At 40.4% G+C, this 22736-nt stretch overlaps 1 protein-coding gene across 1 annotated transcript; it reads right to left on the minus strand.

The window, feature by feature from the left end:
• Positions 1–24: 24 nt before the first annotated feature.
• styx (serine/threonine/tyrosine interacting protein) lies at positions 25–22317 on the minus strand. Its single transcript, NM_001141584.1, is given in 11 exon segments — positions 25–521; positions 985–1075; positions 1199–1271; positions 3445–3495; positions 3654–3693; positions 8903–8939; positions 9049–9109; positions 9212–9309; positions 21288–21341; positions 21450–21482; positions 22135–22317. Coding segments are annotated over 11 exon segments (672 nt in total). The 5' UTR covers positions 22195–22317; the 3' UTR covers positions 25–447.
• Positions 22318–22736: the final 419 nt, after the last annotated feature.

Genomic DNA, 22736 nt, shown 5'->3' on the forward strand with positions numbered 1-22736 from the left:
TGGCAAAATAACAGTACAAAAGACAAGTTAGATGTTTGTTTATTGAGCAGTGGGTCGTTATTTCTCTGGCAAGCTGTTTCTCAATTGTAAACCTGATCTGTCCAACATTCCCAATTCCCTAACGTGGGGCTCAGCATTGGGCATTTACTTCCTATTACTGTACCTTACCAACTGCCCCCTTCTGGCAAAAAAATAATTCAAGTATCAAAAGTGCAATACTGTCCTGCTGCAAATGCAAAATACTATAAAACCTTCAGTGCATACAGCTCAAGAAAAACAAGTCACTTATGAAATTGTATCCCTCTCCCTTCTGTCTCAGACGTCAGGAAGTGGACCCCAATGCTCTCCGACCCCCTTTAGAAATTTAATATTTACATTTATTATATCAATAAAAATGTTTTTAAAAAAAGTGCACTGTATGTGATGACGGCTATCTGCATAATAAGCCTATCCGTTCTGCTCAGCGGCGACCTGCATTCCCCCAAAATCCTCGTCTTCTTCCAGGCTTCGTTTCAGGCTGCCTGTGAGGTACAGATTCAGAGTCAAAAATCCATAGACTGGTGACGAGATTAATAAACTGTAAAAATCAACTTCATGGGATGAAAACCATTTGTAATTGGGCATATGAGTGGATACATTCTGCCCAGTCACTGATCAATAATAATCAGCTACTTTCAATATGTTGCATTATAGGAATTATCTGACTTGCACCCATTGATTGTACCACGAATGTGCTAGGATGATATGGGGTAGAGAATAACTTCTTGACATTAATGAAAAACATGAACAATGGTCGCTATGATGACACAGCCATGTTGAAATGAGCCTTGCTGTTGGAAAACCACAGAAAGTGTTGGTGCATAAGCACCCTCAACTGCAATAGACTTCTTTCTAGGCAGTTTGTAAGTCATCTCAAATGCACCGACGGTGACACAAGCCCAGGTTCTTGGAACTGTCACCTGAATGCAAGTTGCACACACTGACCTGGCATTCCAGCATGCAGGGAGAATGATCTGCCCAGCTGTATTGGTGACATCTTGATGGTCAGTTTAGCTGAGTAGATCGCTTCATATTCCTAGAAAACCCACATATGGAGGGCGCAATGTTAAACATTCAGACAGAAATGTCTTGTTTTGAGCAGACATTGGTCAGAGCTGTTTGGAAGGTTGAGTCCACAACTTGATACAGAGGACCCTACCTGTAATTGATGCACAAAGCCGACGTTAGGGTTGATGCAGAATCTCCTCTCCTGAACGTGGCTGAAAGCATCCCTGCAGAAGAACCAGCAAAATAAAGCAGGACATATGACTAGATCTTTGGTCACCATGCATCTGGACAGAAGCAATACATGGAGTGAACTTATTATAATGTCTATGAACTAGAGCGATGTGGACAAAAAAAATCCATATTGCAATAATCAGCGATAAATTACAGTAAATACTTTTTGGGAGAGATAGTAGCAAAAAAAAATCAGTCAATTGAAATCAATTCCTTAGGACCCATTCTATGAATTTCACATGACTAGGCAAGGGTGCAGGCCCACCCACTGGGGAGCCAGGCCTAGCCAATCAGAATGAGTTCATCACAAAAGGGCTTTATTACAGACAGAAATACTCCTCAGTGTACACCAACCTACACACAACACCCCATAATGACAAAGCGAAAACAGGGGATACATTTACAAATATATATATATATATATATATAAAAAAAAATATATATATATATATATATATATATATATATATAACGTATTTGCATAATTATTCAGACCCTTTGCTATGAGACTCGAAATTGAGCTCTGGGGCATCCTGTTTCTACAACTTGATTGGAGTCCACCTGTGGTAAATTCAATTTATTGGACATGATTTGGAAAGGCACATACCCGTCTATATAAGCTCCCACAGTTGACAGTACATGTCAGAACAAAAACCAAGCCATGAGGTCGAAGGAATTGTCCGTAGAGCTCCAAGACAGGATTGTGTCGAGGCACAGATCTGGGGAAGGGTACCAAAACATTTCTGCAGCATTGAAGGTCCCCAAGAACACAGTGGCCTCCATCATTCTTAAATGGAAGAAATTTAGAGCCACCAATACTATTACTAGAGCTGTCCACCCAGGCCAAACTGAGGAATCAGGGGAGAAGGGCCTTGGTCAGGGAGGTGACCAAGAACCCGATGGTCACTGACAGAGCGCCAGAGTTCCTCTGAAGATGGGAGAACCTTGCAGAAGGACAACCCTCTCTGCAGCACTCCACCAATCAGGCCTTTATGGTAGAGTGGCCAGACGGAAGCCACTCAGTAAAAGGCACATGACAGCCTGCTTGGAGTTTGCCAAAAGGCACCTAAAGGACTCTCAGACCATGAGAAACAAGATTCTCTGGTTTGATGAAATCAATATTTAACTCTTTGGTCTAAAAGCCAAGCGTCACATCTGGAAGAAACCTGGCACCATCCCTACGGTGAAGCATGGTGGTGGCAGCATCATGGTGTGGGGATGTTTTTCAGTGGCAGGGACTGGGAGACTAGTCAAGATCAAGGGAAAGATGAACGGAGGCAAGTAGAGAGATCCTTGATGAAGACCTGCTCCGGACCTCAGACTGGGGCCAAGGATTCACCTTCCAACAGGATAATGACCCTTAGCACACAGCCAAGGCAATACAGGAGTCTCTGAATGTCCTTGAGTGGCCCAGCCAGAGCCCAGACTTGAACCTTATCAAACATCTCAGGAGAGACCTGATAATAGCTTGGCAGCAAAACTTCCATGACAGAGCTTGAGAGGATCTGCTGAGAAGAACAGGAGAAACTCCCCAAATACAGGTGTGTCAAGCTTGTAGTGTCATACCCAAGAAGACCCGAGACTGTAATCGCTGCCAAAGGTGCTTCAACAAAATACTGAGTAAAGGGTCTGAATAATAATGTAAATGTGACAGTGTTTTTATTTTTAATACATTTGAAAAACATTTTTTTGCTGTTTTTGCTTTGTCTTTATGGGGTATTGTGTGTAGACTGATGAGGGGAAAATCAATTTAAGAAGAAGGCTGTAACGTAACAATGTAGAAAGTCAAGGGGGCCTAATACTTTCCGAATGAACTGTATATACACACACTCACAGAAAACGGCGAATCTCCTCTCTGTAACTAGAACAATAGCTGCATTGAAAACTGTATTTTTCCCGCAATAGCATTTTGAACAACATTCACATGCTTGTGCTACTCAGAATACATCGCTCTCTCCTCCGCACGTTCCGAAAGGATTTTACTGTTGAACAAATTATGGTTTTATAACCATCTACACGAACGTTGTGTAGCAAAATCACCGACATTTGCTTTGGTAAGAGGAATGCAATGTCAGTGTTGGACATTTTCGGTTTATCATTCCAGCTCTACTACTCTGAACTAGCTAGCAATAGATGAAGCCTGCTTGGTTTGTTGATCGGACTTACCTGTATTTTACACCAAATGTCTCCATAAGGTATGCAATAACCAAGGCAGCACTGAAAGAAGAGAGAATGATTTAGATTAAGATAGATACCAATCTTCATCTTTAGTAAGAGTCAGATTCAGGAAGATCAATCCAGATCAATAGACAAGCAGGCAATTTTCAAAATACTGGATCTGTTCAAAATCAAATATTTCACACGAGGTAACCAACCTTCTCGATATCCCTGCGTTTCCATGAACTAGTACCTTTCCTATGTGAACAAGACAAGGGTCAAGATAGAAATCTACAGGGAAATAGTAATAATTCAAAAGCACTGTTTCGCACAATCCAACAATTATCCAGGTGCAGACTACAAGAAATGTCATATACAGTGCCTTCTGAAAGACGTTTTGCAAATTCTCGTGTTACAAAGTGGGATTGAAATTGATTTAATTGTAATTTTTGGTCAATGATCTACACAAAATACTCAAATGTCAAAGTGTCAGAATAAAGCACTATCTACACTTAACAAATATATAAACGCAACATGTAAAGTGCTGGTCCCATGTTTCACGAGATTAAATAAAAATGTCCATATGCACAAAAAGCTTCTTTCTGTCAAATGTTGTGCACAAATTTGTTTACATCCCTGTTAGTGAGCATTTAATCCTTTGGCAAGATAATCCATCCACCTGGCAGATGTGGCATATCAAGAGGCTGATTATCATTACACAGGTGCACCTTATTCTGGGCACAATAAAAGGCCATTCTAAAATGTGCAGTTGTCCCAACACAATGCCATAGATGTCAAATTGAGGAAGCGTGCAATTGTCATACTGACGGCAGGAATGTCCACCAGAGCTGTTGCCAGAGAATTTCATGTTGATTTCTCTAGCATAAACCACCCTCCAACATCATTTTAGAGAATTTGGCATTACGTCCAACCGGCCTCACAACCGCAGACCACCTGTAACCACGCCAGCCCAGGACCTCCATATGCAGCTTCTTCACCTGCGTGATTGTCAAAGGGAGTAGTTGTCTGTAATAAAGTCCTTTTGTGGGGAAAAACTAGTTCTGATTGGCTAGGCTCCCAAGTGGGTGAGCGCATGCCCTCCCTGGCCCACCCATGGCCACAGCCCTGCCCAGTCATGTGAAATCCATAGATTAGGGCCTAATGAAAGTATTTCAATTGACTGATTTCCTAATATGAACTGTAACCCTGCAAAATCTTTAGAATTGTTGCATGTTGCGTTAATATTTCTTTTCAGTATAGATTAGTATTCAACCCCGAGTCCATGCGTATTACAATCACCTTCGGCAGCGATTAAGATCTTACTGGCAGCTGGCGCACACCTGGATTGTGTAACATTTGCCCATTATTCCTTTCAAAATACTTCAAGCTCTGTCAACTTGGTTGTTGATCATCGCTAGACAACCATTTTCAGGTCTTGAGATATTTTCAAGCAGATTTAGGTCAAAACTAACTCGGCCACTCAGGAACAGTCACTGTCTTCTTGGTAAGATACTCCAGTGTAGATTTGGCCTTGTGTTTTAGGTGATTTAATCTCCCAGTGTCTGGTGGAAACCAGACTGGACCAGGTTTTCCTCTAGGATTTTGCCTTGGCTTCGCTCCGTTTCTTTTTAATCCTGAAAAACTTGAGTCCTTAACGATTACAAGCATACCCATTAACGTGATGCAGCCACCACTATGGTTGAAAATATGGAGAGTGGTAAACAGTAATGTGTTGTATTGGATTTGTCCCAAACAACTGTATTCAGGACAAAAAGCTAATTGCTTTGACACATTTTCACAGTATTACTTTAGTGCCAAAAAGGATGCATGTTTTGGAATATATACAGTACCAGTCAAAAGCTGACACCTACTAATTCCTGGGTTTTTATTTTGACTATTTTCTACATTGTAGAAATAACACATATGGAGTCATATACACTGCTCAAAAAAATAAAGGGAACACTAAAATAACATCCTAGATCTGAATGAAATAATCTTATTAAATACTTTTTGCTTTACATAGTTGAATGTGCTGACAACAAAAATCACACAAAAAGAATCAATGGAAATCCAATTTATCAACCCATGGAGGTCTGGATTTGGAGTCACACTCAAAATTAAAGTGGAAAACCACACGACAGGCTGATCCAACTTGATGTAATGTCCTTGAAACAAGTCAAAATGAGGCTCAGTAGTGTGTGTGGCCTCCACGTGCCTGTATGACCTCCCTACAACGCCTGGGCATGCTCCTGATGAGGTGGCGGATGGTCTCCTGAGGGATCTCCTCCCAGTCCTGGACTAAAGCATCCGCCAGCTCCTGGACAATCTGTGGTGCAACGTGGCGTTGGTGGATGGAGCGAGACATGATGTCCCAGATGTGCTCAATTGGATTCAGGTCTGGGGAACGGGCGGGCCAGTCCATAGCATCAATGCCTTCCTCTTGCAGGAACTGCTGACACACTCCAGCCACATGAAGTCTAGCATTGTCTTGCATTAGGAGGAACCCAGGGCCAACCGCACCAGCATATGGACTCACAAGGGGTCTGAGGATCTCATCTCGGTACCTAATGGCAGTCAGGCTACCTCTGGCGAGCACATGGAGGGCTGTGCGGCCCCCCAAAGAAATGCCACCCCACCCCACGACTGACCCACAACCAAACCGGTCATGCTGGAGGATGTTGCAGGCAGCAGAATGTTCTCCACGGCGTCTCCAGACTGTCACATGTGCTCAGTGTGAACCTGCTTTCATCTGTGAAGAGCACAGGGCGCCAGTGGCGAATTTGCCAATCTTGGTGTTCTCTGGCAAATGCCAAACGTCCTGCACGGTGTTGGGCTGTAAGCACAATCCCCACCTGTGGACGTCGGGCCCTCATACCACCCTCATGGAGTCTGTTTCTGCCCGTTTGCGCAGACATGCACATTTGTGGCCTGCTGGAGGTCATTTTGCAGGGCTCTGGCAGTGCTCCTACTTGCAAAGGCGGAGGTAGCGGTCCTGCTGCTGGGTTGTTGCCCTCCTACGGCCTCCTCCACATCTCCTGATGTACTGGCCTGTCTCCTGGTAGCGCCTCCATGCTCTGGACACTACGCTGACAGACACAGCAAACCTTCTTGCCACAGCTCGCATTGATGTGCCATCCTGGATGAGCTGCACTACCTGAGCCACTTGTGTGGGTTGTAGACTCCGTCTCATGCTACCACTAGAGTGAAAGCACCGCCAGCATTCAAGTGACCAAAACATCAGCCAGGAAGCATAAGAACTGAGACGTGGTCTGTGGTCACCACCTGTCGAACCACTCCTTTATTGGGGATGTCTTGCTAATTGCCTATAATTTCCACCTGTTGTCTATTCCATTTGCACAACAGCATGTGAAATTTATTGTCAATCAGTGTTGCTTCCTAAGTGGACAGTTTGATTTCACAGAAGTGTGATTGACTTGGAGTTACATTGTGTTGTTTAAGTGTTCCCTTTATTTTTTTGAGCAGTGTAGTAACCAAACATGTGTTAAATCAAAATATATTTTACATTTGAGATTCTTCAAACTAGCCCCCCATTGCCTTGATGGCAGCTTTGCACACGCTTGGCTTTCTCTCAACCAGCTTCATGAGGTAGTCACCTGGAATGCATTTCAATTAACAGGTGTGCCTTGTTAAAAGTTAATTTGTGGAATATCTTAATGCATTTGTGCCAATCAGTTGTGTTGTGACAAGGCAGGGTTGGTATACAAAAGATAACCCTATTTGGTAAAAGACGAAGTCCATACTATGGTGAGAAACGTCATTCCATCATTACTTTAAGACATGAAGGTCAGTCAATCCGGAAAATGTCAAGAAATTTGAACGTTTTCAAAATGCAGTCGCCAAGACCAAGCGCTATAATGAAACTGGCTCTCATGAGGACCGCACAGGAAAGGAAGACCCCGAGTTACTTCTGCTGCAGAGGATAAGTTCATTCGTTACCAGACTCAGAAATTCCAGACCAAATAAATGCTTCAGAGTGCAAGTAACAGACATCAACATCAACGTTCCGAGGAGACTGCATGAAATCAGGCCTTCTCGGTCGAATTGCTGCAAAGAAACCACTACTAAAACGACACAAACAAAAAGAAGAGACTTGATTGGGCCAAGAAACACGAGCAATGGACATTAGACCCCTGGAAATCTGTCCTTTGGTCTGATGAGTCCAAATATGAGATTTTTGGTTCCAACCACTGTGTCTTTGTGAGATGCAGAGTAGGTGAATGGATGATCTCTGCATGTGTGGTTCCCACCGTGAAGCATGGAGGTGGTGTGATGGTGCTTTGCTGCCCACACTATCAGTGATTTATTTAGAATTCAAGGCACACTTAACCAGCATGGCTACCACAGCATTCTGCAGCAATACGCCATCCCATCTGGTTTGCACTTAGTGGGACTATCTTTTGTTTTTCAACATGACAATGACCCAACACACCTCCAGGCTGTATAAGGGTTATTTAACCAAGGAGGAGAGTGATGGAGTACTGCATGAGATGACCTAGTCTCCACAAATCACCCAACCTCAACACAATTGAGATGAGTTGGACTGCAGAGTGAAGGAAAAGCAGCTAACAAGTGCTCAGCATATGTTAACTCCTTCAAGACTTTTGGAAATGCATTCCAGGTGATTACCTCATGAAACTGGTTGAGAGAATGGCAAGAGTGTGTAAAGCTGTCATCAAGGCAAAGGGTGGCTATTTGAAGTATCTCAAATCTATGAATTATTACATCTATATTATTTAACACTTTTTTGGTTGCTACATGATTCCATATGTGCTATTTCATAGTTTTGTCTTCACTATTATTCTAGAATGTCATTATTTTTTTTAACCCTTGAATGAGTACGTGTCCAAACTTTTTTACCAGTACCGTAAATATTATATACAGGCTTCCTTCTTTTCAATCTGTCAATTAAGTTAGTATTGTGTTGTTGATCCATCCTCAGGTTTTCCTATCGCAGCCATTAAAAACTCTGTCACTGTTTTAAAGTCAACATTGGCCTCATGGTGAAATCCCTGAGCAGTTTCCTTACTCTCCGGCAACGGAGTTATGAAGGACGCCTGTATCTTTGTAATGACTGGGTGTATTGATACACCATCCAAAGTGTAATTAATAAATTCAAAGGGATATTCAATGTCTGCTTTATTTTTTATTCAAGCCAATTTTTACGGCTTGCCATAAACAAAGGGGTTGAATACTTATTGACAAGACATTTTTGAAAAACATAATTCCAATTTGACATTATGGGATATTGTGTGTAGGCCAGTGACAAAACATGAATGTAATCAATAAAAATTTCAGACTAACAAAAGTTGAAAAAATTTGAGGGGTGTGAATACTTTCTGAAGGCACTGTAGAAGGAAAATAAGTACCTGCACATTGTTGTATGCTCAGGTTTTTGGAATGAAATTCTAAAGACAATATTCAATCCAATTAAATACATTTTTATTACCTCCGCTTGCTAAACAGCCATCAATAAATTCTTTAGTCTGTGGATAGAGGAGAAAATACATTTAGGCCTACTAACAATAACATGGCAGGTTAGGCTGCAGTACATTGTAACATTACCCACCACATTTAGCTCATGCTGAAACTCACCATAGGGAAATATCTAATTATGTTTTCCACAGGATTGTCAGCAATATCTAAAACGAGGTACCTGAAAACAGAAGAAAGAAGGCAACATGAATTAGCTGATTAAGTGAGAGATGTCATGTAGCTGAATTTTAAAACACGTACCCATTCTCAGTTTGTTTCTTACCTAAATTTATGTGGGAAGTTGGGCTTTATAAAATTTGCCTCAATATCTTGGCGAACACACACTAAATGCGTTATCTCCTGTCTTTCAAGGATGGAAAGCTAAAAGAGGACAAAAAGGTTCAGTTAACAGCACATTGTACAAACTCAAAATGTATTTTTATGGTCCAGGACCTTCAACATTTGGATAACTAATTTTAAGGGCCATCCACCCCAAAGACGCTAACTATAACTATGAGAATAAACTACACAACTAGAAAATGTTGGCGAACATCCACACTAGAGGAAAGGTCATCGTTCTACAGTACATCTGTCAATCAACTGATCAACACATCCTACTGCACGCTGTAGGCCTATTAATACAGCCTGGTCTCAGACTAGACGTAGTAAATGTAAATCTGGCAAACTCAAATTAGTATGTTATGGTTACATAAGACAGAAGGTTACTTAAAGAGTAACTTCTGAAAAAAAATGGGAAAAAAACATTTAAATCCAGATGTTTTAGGTTTAGTTAGCAGGTGACTGTGCACCTTATTTGGCAATGGTGTTGCTGCTGTGTGCAAATGTATTTTTCATGATGCTACCTTGACTAAGCTATTGATGTTACACAATTCTAAAGGCAGTAAGGCACATTTCCGCATATGACCAAATTCAAAGTTTTTGCTTACCGTTTCATACACATCTATGTGCTTTTACAAAGAAAACATGTAGGCTATGAGGATTTATATTTGTAGCTACATCCATCGGCACAAGAAATAGATGACAATGGTAGTCATGTCAACTCGTATTATTTTTCCAAACTGCTATAACCGATTGTTGGCACAGTCCACTAAATACAGTTGGCTTATAGTTCAATGGTTGTGAGTTCTAAACCCACATGGGGAAGATATGTTATTTTTTAATCCTCTCTTTAAAATATTAATCCTGCGCCCACACACTTCTAATGATGAAAAGTGAAAGCATACCTGTGAGAGGGGTCGCCCTGGTAGTAGTTGTAGGTTTTTATACAGTACCCATGACCAGTCTGAATACATTTGACCATTGGAAAAAGAGTTACTGCGTAAATAGTGCAATGTGGGTTGGATTTAATTGAGCCCCTAATCTTCATCTTCAAAGTGATTGCACTTTTCTAAAGTGTGATCATAACCTACCTCAAATTTGGAAATATATATATTTTTAAATGGCAATTCAAACAAAGCCAATATGCGGTGATAATTAGCGATGCACGATATATCGGTGAAGATATCGGTATCGGCGCAATGTTTAGTTTAACGCCGATGTGAAAAACCGATGTCAATGCTGACGTGCATACCTATATAACGTAGGTACATGACGCAATGAAGCCACGTAAAATGTTGTGCTACATGTGCAACACAGCATTCCTAACCGAGCCCAGTGTCTGCTGTGTGGATCGAGCAGTCATTTGAAAGAGCAGGAATATTTCAGCGAGACAACTCCAAGGCCAAATCCATTAACGTCAAGATAATGTAATTCGTTGCCCTTGACAATCAGTCGTTCTGCCGTGGGATGTTGGCTTTCGCGACTGGTCGAGCACCGGTACACACTAACGTTACCAAGTGCGCCATTGTTCAAAATGTTTCCCTACCGGAGTTACACAGTAATAGCGTCACTGCTACTTGCTTCACGACATACTATGGAACGCCGTTTGGCTCTTTGCATGTCAAGAAAGATACACGTCAAATAATACTATTTGACAATAACACTATTTGATGTGTTAAATAAGCTTTTCATTTGACACGTAAAATAACAGTTCTATTATAGAATGTTGTGTTCAGAATTCACATGTAAGCCAAGCACCACCACTACCATCAGTAGCACTGTCAAAGCTGTGCAAAAAAGTCTGCAAACACCGGCCACGAACGATGCGTTTACAATACCACGTTGGTAATAAAGCATTATTTGTTTGACCGCAACTTCTGGGGTACCTTGCAAGCTTTAGCTTGGTACCTAGCTAGCTAGCACCAATACAACCAGCCTGAAAATAATGACCAGTAGAAACTGCAGTCATTTTCACTATTCTTAGCAATGATTTAGGAATCCTTGTGAGTAAGTATTAGCTAGGTAGACACTTGTTCGCAAATTGAAATTGAACTTCAGTTCATGAACATAAATAGCTAGCCAGCTATTTAACCCTGTTGCCGAAATCTAACATTACAAGGAGCCAGCTAGCTTCATCTGGCTAGTGAGGCTCGAAATGACCAGGTTATGTGTTGTGAAGCTAGCCACAATAAGAACGGTGGAAGTGGAATTTGCGGTTTGCCTTCAAAATAAAAGTACCTCTTTGAAAGTGATTCAGAAGGTTACAATTGGTGGAATCATGCCATATTTACACTCCATAATGTTAAACAAAGTTGGAATGTGAAGCAATGAAATGGGGAATCAGTCTACTCAGTGACACACACAGAACACAACTGAAGGGTTTACACAAATATTAGGGTTGTAGCTCTAATCGCGGGACTGTGACTATGTTAAATAGAGGTTGACCGATTATGATTTTTCAACGCCGATGCCGATTTTTGGAGGACCAAAAAAGCCGATACCGATTAACCTCTCTAGGGTAGGGGGCAGTATTTTCACGGCCGGATAAAAAACGTACCCGATTTAATCTGGTTATTACTACTGCCCAGAAACTAGAATATGCATATAATTATTGGCTTTGGATAGAAAACACCCTAAAGTTTCTAAAACTGTTTGAATGGTGTCTGAGTATAACAGAACTCATATGGCAGGCAAAAACCTGAGAAGATTCCTTACAGGAAGTGCCCTCTGACCATTTCTTGGGCTTCTACACTATTGAATCTCTGCTGTAACGTGACACTTCCTACGGCTCCCATAGGCTCTCAGAAGGCGGCAAAACAGTGAATGATGCCTTTGGAGCCCCTGGCTGAAAAACAGTAGCGCATTTGGATAGTGGTCGATCACAGAACAATGAGACTGAGGCGCGTGCACGAGGCGACACCATGTTTTTATTTTTTCGTCTTTGAACAAAAAAAACAGGGTTTCCCGGTCGGAATATTATCGCTTTTTTACGAGAAAAATCGCATAAAAATTGCTTTTGAACAGCGGTTGACATGCTTCGAAGTACGGTAATGGAATATTTAGAATTATTTTGCCACGAAACGCGTCGGGCGCGTCACCCTTCGGATAGTGTCTTGAACGCACGAACAAAACAGAGGATATTTGAACATAACTATGGATTATTTTGAACCAAACCAACATTTGTTATTGAAGTAGAAGTCCTGGGAGTGCATTCTGACGAAGAACAGCAAAGGTAATCACATTTTTCTAATAGTAAATCGGAGTTTGGTGAGGGCCAAACTTGGTGGGTGTCAAATTAGCTAGCCGTGATGGCCGGGCTATCTACTGAGAATACTGCAAAATGTGCTTTTGCCGAAAAGCTATATTAAAATCGGACATAGCGATTGCATAAAGGAGTTCTGTATCTATAATTCTTAAAATAATTATGTTTTTTGTGAACGTTTATCGTGAGTAATTTAGTAAATTCACCGGAAGTTTGCGGTGGGTATACTAGTTCTGAACGTCACATGCTAATCTAAAAAGCTGTTTTTTGATATAAATATGAACTTGATTGAACAAAACATGCATGTATTGTATAACATAATATCCTAGGAGTGTCATCTGATGAAGATCATCAAAGGTTAGTGCTGCATTTAGCTGTGGTTTGGGTTTATGTGACATATGGTAGCTTGAAAAATGGGTGTCTGATTATTTCTGGCTGGGTACTCTGCTGACATAATCTAATGTTTTGCTTTCGTTGTAAAGCCTTCGTTGTAAAGCCTTTTTGAAATCGGACAGTGTGGTTAGATTAACGAGAGTCTTGTCTTTAAAATGGTGTAAAATAGTCATGTTTGAGAAATTGAAGTAATAGCATTTCTAAGGTATTTGAATAACGCGCCACGAGATTCCACTGGCTGTTGAGTAGGTGGGACGATTTCGTCCCACATAGCCTAGAGAGGTTAATCGGCCGATTATTTTTAATATATATATATATATATATATATATATATATATATATATATATATATATATATATATATTGTTTAAATAATAAAAATAGAGTTGAAGTTACCTGTGATGAATGCTGAAAACAAAAACTGTAATTTATATATGCAGGAAATCCTATTTTAATAATGGGCATGGTAAGAATTGACTACCAAAGTGCGAGTCACAATTCCCATGACACCTTCTAGCAAAATCTGAAAAGCGGTTCCTTCATTTATTCCATAGGATATTTTTAGATTAACTTAAAATAAGGTCTGTGTTTGGTTTAGGCTTACACCACCTTGCCAATTTTATAACTGTGTAGATATCCATAGGATATAACCTGATCAATATAAGCGAATAATTTTTTTTTTGTAGAGTGGATTTATGAAAATATGTTGACAAACGTTACCTAGTGAGATTTACACAGGTATCAAAACGCCGAGGCGGTTTAAGCACAAAACACAGACCTTATTTGAAGTAGATCAAGACATTCTCTATGGAAGACATGAACGGTAAAATAACGAAGGAACCCCTTTCAAGTTCAGCCGCAAGTTATTACAGGAATTATGTTATTACAGGAACTCTCTCTCTAAACCATATACCTTTGACTATTACGAGCCTGCTGCTGCCTACCACCACTCAGTCAGACGGCTCTATCAAATCATAGACTTAACTATAATATAATAAACCTTAGGTCATTAATATGGTCAAATCCGGAAACTATCATCTCGAAAACATTCTTTCAGTGACATACGGAACCGTTCCGTATTTTATCTAACGGGTGGCATCCATAAGTCTAAATATTCCTGTTACATCGCACAACCTACAATGTTATTTCATAGTTCCGTAAAATTCTGGCAAATTAGTTCGCAACGAGACAGATTCTGTATACCCTGATTCTGCGTGCAACGAACGCAAGAGAACTGACACAATTTCACCTGGTTAATATTGCCTGCTAACCTGGATTTCTTTTAGCTAAATATGCAGGTTTAAAAATATATACTTCTGTGTATTGATTTTAAGAAAGGCATTGATGTTTATGGTTAGGTACAGTCGTGCAACGATTGTGCTTTTTTTCGCAAATGCGCTTTTGTTAAATCATCCCCGTTTGGCGAAGTCTGCTGTCTTTGTTAGGAAGAAATAGTCTTCACAGTTCGCAACAAGCCAGGCGGCCCAAACTGCTGCATATACCCTGACTCTGTTTGCAAGAGAAGTGACACATTTTCCCTAGTTAAAAGAAATTCATGTTAGCAGGCAATATTAACTAAATATGCAGGTTTAAAAATATATACTTGTGTATTGATTTTAAGAAAGACATTGATGTTTATGGTTAGGTACACGTCGGAGAAAAGACAGTCCTTTCTCGCGAATACGCACCACATCGATTATATGCAAAGCAGGATAGGCTAGATAAACTAGTAATATCATCAACCATGTGTAGTTAACTAGTGTTTATGATTGATTGATTGTTTTTTTATAAGATAAGTTTAATGCTAGCTAGCAACTTACCTTGGCAACGTAAAGCAGGTCATTAGAGCGTTGGGCTAGTTAACGTAAGGTTGCATCCAAGCTGACAAGGTAAAAATCTGTCGTTCTGCCCCTGAACAAGGCAGTTAACCCACCGTTCCTAGGCCGTCATTGAAAATAAGAATGTGTGTTCTTTAACTGACTTGCCTAGTTAAATAAAGGTTTAAAAATTTTTTTTTATATATATATATAATAATATAATAATAAATCATTCGGCAAATCGGTGGCCAAAAATACCGATTGTTATGAAAACCTGAAATCGGCCCTAATTAATCGGCCATTCCGATTAATCGGTCGACCTCTAATGTCAAATCATCTCCCCAGTCAGCCTATTGTGTGTATTGACATTCATATTGCACTGTACAGCCTTACCCCATTTCATTGATCACCAATCCTTAGGTATCAGTCTACTCAATACATTTTTCCCCCCAACGTCCTCCTGTGAGTTATCAGACTCCAAAACATCCACACAGTATTGTTTTTCCTTGGGAATAGTGTTCAATACACATAGGTTGACAATAAATGTGGCTCAATCCACAGTTGTTTGAATCCCACAATAAGAGCTACAATGCTAATGTTCTCTGGGTGTCACTGAGTAGACTGATACCCCATGTCATTGATCCACAATCCATAGGTAAGGCTGTACAGTGAAATAAGTATGCCCCCAATTTAATTCTAAAGTATAATACATCTAGTGTGATTTAAACAGATTGTCAAATAAATTGTCTTTTGTTGTTTGTATATAACATTCCAACCTCGTTTGCATGATCTATTCAATTCTGGCATAATTCTACGATTTGTATTCATTTGCATCACTGTCAATGACACTTATTTTGAAGGCTAACCGCAAAGTCCACTATTGTGGCTAGCGTCACATAGATGGGTCCGACCACCATTAATCAAATAAGAAGGGTAATAAGGGTAATGTGTAACATTTACATTATATCAGGTATCCTATTGAAATATTGAGTGCAGGGAAGCGATCACGTGGCAGGCATTGATAACGGGAGAGAGCCATGGATTCGCGATGGGGGGGGGGGGGGTTCGAGATCAGGTCAGGTTAAAGGAGAAATAAAAGTTTACGGCCCACATCACTCAGTGTCCTGCCTAGCAGTAAAGACAATGTTTGTACAGATGTGAAGGAGGAGACTCAGCCTAGGAGGAAGGGTTAAATATCAGTGCTTGTGTGAAAATGTTTGTGTCTAATACAGCTGTATTGTTCCTCTGGGGAAAGCTTTTATAGTGTCCTTTGAGTTTTTTACTCTGAGAATTAGAACCTAACACCTAGCTATATTGTTAGCTAGCTAACTATAGCTACTGAAACAGATTGTCGTTTTGCGCTGTTTTTGGGAAGAACATTGTTTGCATCCATGAGCTAGCTAGCGGTTTTCTTTTTTTTATAACCAGCACTGTAGGTGCGCGAGACAACTTCACCAGCATCATAGTATATGTATCGATGAATCGTTGTGACATGAAATACGAGTGATAGTGTAATCAATGTGTAATAACTGCGTAAAAAATGAACCAACCCGTTAACTTATTATGTGATGTGCAGTCATATTCAGGTCCTGATTGGTCAACAAGCTTATTTGACGTGTATCTTTTTTGACATGCAAAGACCCAAACGGCGTTCCATAGAAATCCTGGTTGAGAATGAAACGACTGAACAAATAAACAATGAAACAGCAAATAAGTGAAAGAAATAGGTTTTGATTATGCTTTACTGGTAATGGGGACATACGTAAATGGCAACAAAACTTTTTGGTCAGTGGTGTGTGTGTAACCTTTATTTAACTAGGCAAGTCAGTTAACTTCACTAGGATAGGGGGCAGTATTTGGAATTTTTGGATGAAAAGCGTGCCCAAACTAAACTGCCTGCTACTCAGGCCCAGAAGCTAGGATATGCATATAATTGGTAGATTTGGATAGAAAACACTAAAGTTTCCAAAACTGTTAACCTCTCTAGGGTATGTGGGACGAAATCGTCCCACCTACTCAACAGCCAGTGGAATCCCGTGGCGCGATATTCAAATACCTTAGAATTGCTATTACTTCAATTTCTCAAACATATGACTATTTTACACCATTTTAAAGACAAGACTCTCGTTAATCTAACCACACTGTCCGATTTCAAAAAGGCTTTAAAACGAAAGCAAAACATTAGATTATGTCAGCAGAGTACCCAGCCAGAAATAATCAGACACCCATTTTTCAAGCTAGCATATAATGTCACATAAACCCAAACCACAGCTAAATGCAGCACTAACCTTTGATGATCTTCATCAGATGACAACCCTAGGACATTATGTTATACAATACATGCATGTTTTGTTCAATCAAGTTCATATTTATATCAAAAACCAGCTTTTTACATTAGCATGTGACTAGCATGTGACTAGCATTCCCACCGCAAACTTCCGGTGAATTTACTAAATTACTCACGATAAACGTTCACAAAAAACATAATTATTTTAAGAATTATAGATACAGAACTCCTTTATGCAATCGCTATGTCCGATTTTAAAATAGCTTTTCGGCAAAAGCACATTTTGCAATATTCTGAGTAGATAGCTCGCCATCACGGGCTAGCTATTTTGACACCCACCAAGTTTGGCACTCACCAAACTCAGATTTACTATAAGAAAAATTTGATTACCTTTGCTGTTCTTCGTCAGAATGCACTCCCAGGACTTCTACTTCAATAACAAATGTTGGTTTGGTTAAAAAAAAATCCATCGTTATATCCGAATAGCGGCATTTTGTTGGTGCGTCCCAGACACTATCCGAATGGTAAAGAAGGGTCGTGCGCATGGCGCAATTCGTGACAAAAAAAAATCTAAATATTCCATTACCGTACTTCGAAGCATGTCAACCGCTGTTTAAAATCCATTTTTATGCAATTTTTCTCGTAAAAAAGCGATAATATTCCGACCGGGAATGTCCATTTAGCTAAACAGAGGAAAGAAAAGAAAGCTTTCGGTCGACGCGGGCACGAGCCTGAGTCTCACAGTACTGTAACCAGCCACTACCCAAACGCGCTACTTTGTTTCAGCCAGAGCCTGCAAAGCCACGATCCAGCATTTTGCCGCCTTCTGAGAACCTATGACAGCCGTAGGAAGTGTCACGGGACAGCTAAGATCCTCACTCTTCAATAAACAGAGACAAGAAGAACGACACCTTGTCAGACAGGCCACTTCCTGCATGAAATCTTCAGGTTTTTGCCTGCCATATGAGTTCTGTTATACTCACAGACACCATTCAAACAGTTTTAGAAACTTTAGGGTGTTTTCTATCCAAAGCCAATAATTATATGCATATTCTAGTTACTGGGCAGGAGTAGTAACCAGATTAAATCGGGTACGTTTTTTATCCAGCCGTGAAAATACTGCCCCCTAGCCATAACAGGTTAAACAGCGTTTGACGTGCTTCTAAGTACGGTAATGGAACTTTGACATTTGTCTCGAAATGCGGTCGCGCGTTACCCTTTGGATAGTGACCTGAACGCACAAACAAAACGGAGGTATTTGCACATAACTATGGATTATTTGGAACAAAAACAACATTTGTTGGGGAAGTAGCAGTCCTGGGAGTGCATTCTGACAAAGAACAGCAAAGGTAATCCAATTTTTCGAACACTAATTCTGAGTTTAGTGAGCCTCGAACTGGGGGTGTCAAATTAGCTCGCCGTGATGGCTGAGCTATGTACTCAGAATATTGCAAAATGTGCTTTCGCCGAAAAGCTATTTTAAAATCTGACATAGCGATTGCATAAAGGAGTTCTGTATCTATAATTCTTAAAATAATTGTTATGTATTTTGTCAACGTTTATCATGAGTAATTTAGTAAATTCAACGGAGGTTTTCGGTGGGAATACAATTTCTGGACATCACACGCCAATGTAAAAAGCTGTTTTTTGATATAAATATGAACTTGATTGAACAAAACATGCATGTATTGTATAACAATGTCCTAGGAGTGTCATCTGATGAAGATCATCAAAGGTTAGTGCTGCATTTAGCTGTGTTTTGGGTTTTTGTGACATATATGCTTGCTTGAAAAATGGCTGTGTGATTATTTGTGTCTATGTACTCTCCTAACATAATCTAATGTCTGCTATCGCTGTAAACCCTTTTTGATATCGGACAATGTGGTTAGATTAACGAGAGTCTTATCTTTCAAATGGTGTAAAATAGTCGTATGTTTGAAATATTGAAATTATAGTTTTTTTTTGGTTTTCGTATTTCGCGCCACGCTCTTCCACTGGCTGTTGAATAGAGTGGGACGTTGTTTTTTCCAAGTATTTTTTTTAAAATTTGACAAATAACTAAAGGAAAACTTGGAACAATAAAGTAACAATAGCAAGGGGTACGAGTTAGTCAAGGTAATATGTACATGTAGGTAGGGGTAAAGTGACAATGCATAGATAAACAGAGTAGCAGCAGCATATGTGAAGGGTGTGAATGTATACGTGTGGCGTTAATATGCATGTCTGTGTGTGGTTAGGGTCCAGTGAGTGTACATCGAGCCTGAGCAACAACAAAAAAAGTATAATAACTAATAAAATAAAGGGTCAATGCAAATAGTCCGGGAAGCCATTTGATTAAATGTTCAGCAGTCTTATGGCTTGGGGGTAGAAGCTGTTAAGGAGCCTTTTGGTCTAAGACTTGGCTCTCCGGTACCACTTGTCATGCTGTAGCTGAGAGTTTAGCTTCTCTACACTGGCTACCAGTCCCTTTCAGAATACATTTTATAATTGCATTAATCAAGTTTAAGGCTTGGTTTAGCCCCATCCTATATCTCTGATATTTTAATCTCCTTACGAGCCAGGATGTAACCGGAGATTCTTTGGCAGGGCACTGTTGACCATTCCAAAGTCTAGGTTGAACACAAAAGGAAACCGGGAATTTGCAATTAGGCCCCCTAAAACTTTGGAATGATCTGCCAGAGGAGATCAGGCATGCAAATTCAGTGCCTCTTTAAATCCCTGCTGAAGACACTTTTATAAAGATGATTTCAAAGTATGATTTTAATAAGCCATCTTTTTTCATTCTCCATCCTCCAGTCTTTGTTTCTTTAGTACTTTTATTATATTAAGCATTGTTACTTGTATTGAAAAGCATTATATAACTGAAGTTAATATTATTTTGGCCTATGCTGTAGGCCTATTTTACATTCAGCAATAAGCAAGAGCAAACCTGCTTCTCTCCTTGAACAGGCCTAGTCTTACAAAAAATCTCAAAATAAATGTCCTATAGCTTTTGTAGCCTATAGCTTTTCCTGGGACTCCACGAAACGAGGAATAGTGGAGAGGGTTGCGTAGCCTGTAGCCTACTGAGCCGGGGAACAGTTGGAAGAGGGAAGATTGAAGATGTGTAGCCAGTAAAAAACTAAATATAAGCAAGATATTAAGCCATTCATTAAATATTAGGGCTATAAATATTTACCTGTCAGAGAGGGAAAAAAAGGAGTTAACATTATGAAAATGGCTGCGCTCTGCAGACCAAAGTTGCACTATTGATTAGGCCTACGTTTTAAACAAAATTACTCTACCTAGGCTAACAGTAAAATTAGAAATTGTATTATTGTTATCAAGTAAGTAGGCAACACAATTATTGTCTAGGCTGTAAACTGCAGTGACGTAGACTAATTTGAATAACAGCTCAAAAGTCCTATTTTGAATGCATGCCTCATGCCGAAATAACTGCATAGTCAAGGCCTGATTATGCAACCATTTGGATCAGTTATGGGTCTATTCGACAGTTTACAACAGGGCTGTCAAAGGCTTTCCATAGGACCTAGTGTCTGCAGGTTTTAGTTTTTTCCTTTCAATTAAGCCCTTGACTACCAGGTGTGCAGAGTTCCTTACTAATATTCATCAATCAAGTAAGGAAGAGCAAAAACCCACATACACTCAGCCCGCCATACAATGAGTGGGACACAAGTGGTTTACAAGGTTCAGAATGGTATATTAGCAGGCCCCTCATATGGTGTATTTTGGAAGAAATTGGCTTCTGACACAGATGTGCTGTCTGTCGTGGAGAATCAGTCTCCCAAGTCATCCTATAATTAATGTGGCCAACAACATGCTCACACAACCAGTTATTCAGGAAAGCTCACCGTGCGCTCTGCCTCCTGTCCTCTCCGCAGCTATTCCGAGTTAGAACGCTTCAGAAGACGTTTTGATTTGATTGTTGACCGCACTCTGAAAGTGACCCCAATGATAGCCATAGTTTTCCACCGTTTTTGTAGTTATTGTCGTCGTGTGAACGCTGCTGTTCACTTGAATTAGAACTACTTCAATGTTTATCGTCCTTGGTGTGGATGGCCCTTTACACGTAAAGGCTTTTGTTTCAGCCAAGCAGAAACACACCTGATTCTACTAATGAATTACCCCCCATCGTCAGTCAAGACTGACTTATTGAATGAGGTGTTACTGCTTGACTGGTCTGGAACAAAGGTCTGCACCCACACCTGCCCTCGCAGATCAGTATAGCCACCCCTGTTTTACTTACAGTATACCAACTTACCTTGCTTTTCATAGCAGCTGAGTAGGGACCTAAAAATAGGCCTGGTAGAATTTCCTAACACAACGGAGAAACATGTTTTGGCATCATTATGAGATATGATGACTCAGCAATTCTGTTGCCCGTTTCAAGAATTCCACTTTGGGGAGAAAAGGGCATAGCTACCTGCATTTCTCGTCTCATTGGATACGCCCAATCCTGTGGAAGATATCAGAAAAATCAAGGGATGTTAGCTGGCAGGCTAACTAGCTACTTAACGGTATATTTATGCAATAATGCACGAGGGGGTGTGGTATATGGCCAATATACCACGGCTAAGGGCTGTGTCCAGGCAAGCTGCGATGCGTCGTGTGTAAGAACAGCCCTTATCCGTGGTATATTGGCCATATACCACAACCTATTGTTATTAAACTGGTTACCAAAGTAATTAGAGCTGTAAAAAAAAAAATAATAATGTTTTGTCATACCCGTAGTATGAGACCATATAAAATACGCATGACAACTTTTTTGTTTATTTTTAATTACGTTTGTAAGCAGTTTATAATAGCATTTAGGCGTTGTGTCGTGCCCAACAACCTTTCGCCGTGGTATATTAGCCATACAAACTAACTTGACAGTTAGCTGACGTTGGGTAGCTAGTTCGCGGAACACATCTAATTTGAGCAGAAATATCATTAACGGTCATTTAAAAATGCTTCAGACAAGATTACATTTAACTAACGTTAGTCACATTTGTCGAGTGAGAGATGACATGTAAAATGAACGTGACGTTAATCTAACAAGGGCTGTTTTTGAGTACGCTAACTTGTACATTTAGCTAGCTGCGTTAGCTTTGCATGCTAGAACTTACCAATAGATCCTCCTTACACGGAGGAAGGGACGGGAACTGAAGCTTATTCTCCTCGTCCATCTTGCAGTGTACTCGGGCGCCGGTGCCCCGGCCTGTCGCTCGGTTTCGGTGGTTTGCTAGCTAAAACTGTACAATTGCAGGAGTTTGTTTTGAGGTTCCACATGCGTTTCCGCCATGCTGCTACCTTTCGGATGAGTCACGTGACCAGAGACAAACCGTCACCACGATGACGTTTAACGGCGGTTGGAATCCAATAAATGTTGCATTACCGCCACCTACCAGACTGGAGTACAACTCCCTTATTCTTTGCTTGAAAAAAAATAACTTATTCTTCTTCGATCACCACGTAGACGTGCTCTTAGCTGCTCTCTGTAAATAAATGGGAATTTCAATGAGGGATCCTTGGGATGTCACTATCCAATTGAAGTTAACATTGAAAATCTAGACCCTTTTCTGTGTTTGCAAATGTTGCCACACGAGGGCGATGTGCCCAAGTTGGTAGAAGAACAAGGGAGAGTTCTTATACAACGCCAGCATGGCTCCTTGGTGAGAGAGTTGGAGTGAGGTCGGTCTAGAGGAAATGACGAGTGTGCTTGAATCCG

The sequence above is a fragment of the Salmo salar genome, chromosome 09 (genome assembly GCF_965601325.2).
Source record: "Salmo salar chromosome 09, fSalSal1, whole genome shotgun sequence".
Classification (NCBI taxonomy): Eukaryota; Metazoa; Chordata; class Actinopteri; order Salmoniformes; family Salmonidae; genus Salmo; species Salmo salar.